Source organism: Cariama cristata, unplaced genomic scaffold (genome assembly GCF_000690535.1).
Source record: "Cariama cristata isolate BGI_N322 unplaced genomic scaffold, ASM69053v1 scaffold19804, whole genome shotgun sequence".
In the NCBI taxonomy this organism is placed as follows: domain Eukaryota; kingdom Metazoa; phylum Chordata; class Aves; order Cariamiformes; family Cariamidae; genus Cariama; species Cariama cristata.
Window position 1 is genome coordinate 12,043 of NW_009613717.1, and position 3,349 is coordinate 15,391.

Sequence of the window (3,349 nt, forward strand, 5' to 3'; positions counted from 1 at the left end):
GGTATTTTATGCCTTCCACTGGTTCTTGCTGTTTCCTTACTGGAGAGGAGGGAGCTGAGAAGATACACTGAAAACCTCAAAGATGTCAAATGCTCCACTGTGGAAGACAGAGAAAAGGATGTTTGGATGTGATGCAGTGCTTCGCAAATGTAGATCTCGAGGCATAGCCAAGGAATACTATTTGCCTTTTGTTTGTTTTCTCTCCTCCTAACCAAGTCTTCTTTTTACTTGCAGCTCAGTATTTTGCTAGCATCATGGTCATCGTTGGTCTGTCTGTGGTAGTAACAGTGCTGGTTCTGCAGTTTCACCATCATGACCCGCAAGCAGGAAAGATGCCCAAATGGGTAAACAGCTTTGCTAGTAAATATTCAACAGCCTGCTGAAAGAGAAAAAAATAATCTAAAAGCTATGGTAAACTAGTTATAGATATGGAGCAGAAATTGTTTTCCATTAATCTGAAGAGTTAGCTACAGGCAGCATGTTTGACACTTACATTTGCTATTGGAGGGAAAGAACAAGCATACTAAATTTGATTTTCCATTAAAAATGGAACTATCTGTAATTTGGGTTTTCTATTTCAACTCACAATGGGGTGGTTGAGTCATGGCAGAATAATCTTGCTCAGCACCTGCTTTGCAAGTGCTAACCCCCTGGGCAACACCTTTGATTTCTTATCCAGCAGACACCAGTACTGACAAAATGTGGCATTTCAAAGCACTAAACAAACACTGGTCTCTGCTGGGCAGTTTGTCTGCTTTGTTGCCTTACAGAGGTTCTCACTGCAGTTTGTGACAGAGCTGTAACCTCCCAAAACAAAGACAGGAGGTGAAGCCAATTTACTTCTGTCTTGCAACTGTTCCGTTTATGAGCTGTCTCACTGAGCTGCTGGAAGATCAGGAACTCCAGTACCTCGGTGTAGTGAGGGTGTTGAATACTGAACCCAGCTATGCTTCTCACAGCTTGGAGCTCACTGCTGCTGCACCACCAGCAGAAACAGAACAGCAACCTTGTTAGGCTCAGTCTGACTGTCCTGAGGAGACCCCTGGACTTCCCTGGCTTGGAAATCTGCCTTCTGCTTAAGCCACATCCACTTGTCTGTGTGGCAAAACAATTTTGTCTGCTGCCATCTAATAATTTCTCAATGCATCAGCATGTGGATCCTATTTTCTCCTCAGCAGCAGACTCTGTTAACCCAGTGAGGTCTGGCGCTTATGCCAGCTGGCTTTCAGGAGGGATGTGTTTCCTTTAGATTTTCAAGTTAGAAGAAAATGGTCCTTTTTTTCTCTCTCATTTTCCTAAGAATAGATTTTAGAATAATCAAGGTGCAGTTTCTATTTCCAAAAAGAAAAGGAATGAAAGCAGAATCAGATACAAACAGTCAGAGTCAACTACTTGCCAAACCCGTTTTTTTGTGAAAGTCTGGTTGTACAGCATCCTCTGGTATCTCATTCATGACATTTCTCATGCTAAACAATCATCCTGACATGATGTTGAGTGCCACATCATTACCTAAGGCAGACATATTAACATTTTCTAATGAGAAAGTTTGTCTGGCTTAGTATTTTGGAATTTCACAGTACTGGAGAATTAATTTCTCTCTCCCCTTTGCCACTGACACTGTTGAAGTATTGCTAGCAATTAAGACCTTTATTTTGTTCCATGATGTTCCATTTTGTGTCCATAAGCAGCCAGAGGATATTGCAATTAAGTAAGTTCAATTAAATGCAGGACAGATTTTTTAGGCTGCTACATTATAGTTTTCTATTTGTCTGTGGTGACCATGGAGAAAATAATGAAATATTAAAAAATCCCAATGAAAGCAGAATAATACGAATCACAGGAAAATAGTCTTTCAGCATGAAGAATAAAAGATTCATTAGTGGGAGAGATGCAGAAATGTTCACAGAAATTTGCACGGGGCTGTGACCCAGAAGAGCTCACACTGCAGAATATAAAAATTATGTAACCATCTTCCACTGGTCATTGTTTTTGGCTTCTACTATTATTACTCCCACCCATGGTAATTAATGCCTCCTCCTTTATGAATTTATGCTTGTACTTGCAGCAGCAACTCGAAGTGATAGCTGTAATTTCCATTTCCCCATCCCTGCATCTGTACTGTGCAAACACAGGAGACAACTCATCCTGCATCTAAAACAACCTTGGAGGCAAAGTGTGGTCCTGAGTCAAACATGGCTGAAGTGGCTGGAGCAGAATCACACAGGGAGTCCTGGGCCAAGTCTCAGAAGTGAAACCAGAGGTCACATCTGTTCTCTCCTGGATATAAGATCATTTGACTAGCAAACAGAATGATAAATTCGTTAAAGAAACCACCTATCTTTGTGGAGGGACTCTCACAAACACATTGCAAATATCCATTTTAAATACGTAATACCTGAAGGACTTTATAATTACAAGATTTTACTGATTTAGTTTGCTGCCCTTCACACAAGATGTTACTGATTTTACAGCCTTTTTGCTGCCTTTCACAGAAAACAATGTTAACAATAGGAATCATAGCAGGCTCAGATTTTGGACAAGACATCTCAAGATCAATTCACTGGGAAAAAATGCTGGATGCACTCTCTGAAGTCAGCTCTTTTGATAACCTTGACAAGAAACATATGGGGCACAATCTGTCATGTGCAGGTTAGAGCACTCTCGTGATGTGCCAGAGCAGTTGTACACAAAAGCACAAGGAAATGACAGCAGTTAATAGTAGCATTAAGATTTTGAACTGCCCAATTTAACTGATTTACTATTATTCTTTTGAAAAAAGGCCTGCTGTATTATGTGGTTGAACTCTTCAAAGGAGTATTAAAATTGCTTTCAAATAATAAAAAACCCCAATAAGCAAGAACAAGGCTGTTTATTTAGACTTTTTGCTGAAAACAGCTGTTAGTCTGTTGTATAGACTTTTTTTCAGCAGAATCTAAACATTACTTGCTAAGATACTTAAGTGTATCTCTTTCCATACTACCTGAGAAATGGTTGAAAACCATGCAGCCAATTTTATGCCTTCTGCTCAATTTCAGAGATCTGAGATTGTTTGCTAAAAGTAAGACTTCAAGAATCATTTTGTAAAGTAAGATTTTACATCCCTTTTGCTTTATAAGCTAAGTGGGCATTGGGCATTGAATACCTCTATATTCAAGACATATCCAAGAAAAAGTCATCCTTGGGAAGAAGCCAGACCCCCCAAAAAAACATTTGAAAGCAGATAATTGGAGAACACAGAAAGCAGTCAGTCTTTCTAAAGGACCATGCAGACTAACTATAATAGTTGCAAAGCGTTTCAAAAACTTTTAAAATGCAGAAAAGTTATCTTTATTTCTATTATGATCACTCT

The 3,349-nt window shown here is 39.4% G+C and overlaps 1 protein-coding gene across 1 annotated transcript in view; it reads left to right on the forward strand.

Annotated features, from left to right (window-relative positions):
* Positions 1 to 234: 234 nt before the first annotated feature.
* Positions 235 to 3,349, forward strand: part of LOC104160891 (neuronal acetylcholine receptor subunit alpha-7-like) — a gene marked incomplete at its 5' end in the record, with an annotated part of 3,836 nt that continues 721 nt past the window's right edge. The window contains 2 exons of the mRNA XM_009699136.1: positions 235 to 351; positions 3,322 to 3,349. The exon at positions 3,322 to 3,349 is cut by the window's right edge and continues 721 nt beyond it. Coding sequence (XP_009697438.1) covers positions 235 to 351; positions 3,322 to 3,349 — 145 coding nt within the window. The remainder of the gene's footprint in view (positions 352 to 3,321) is intronic.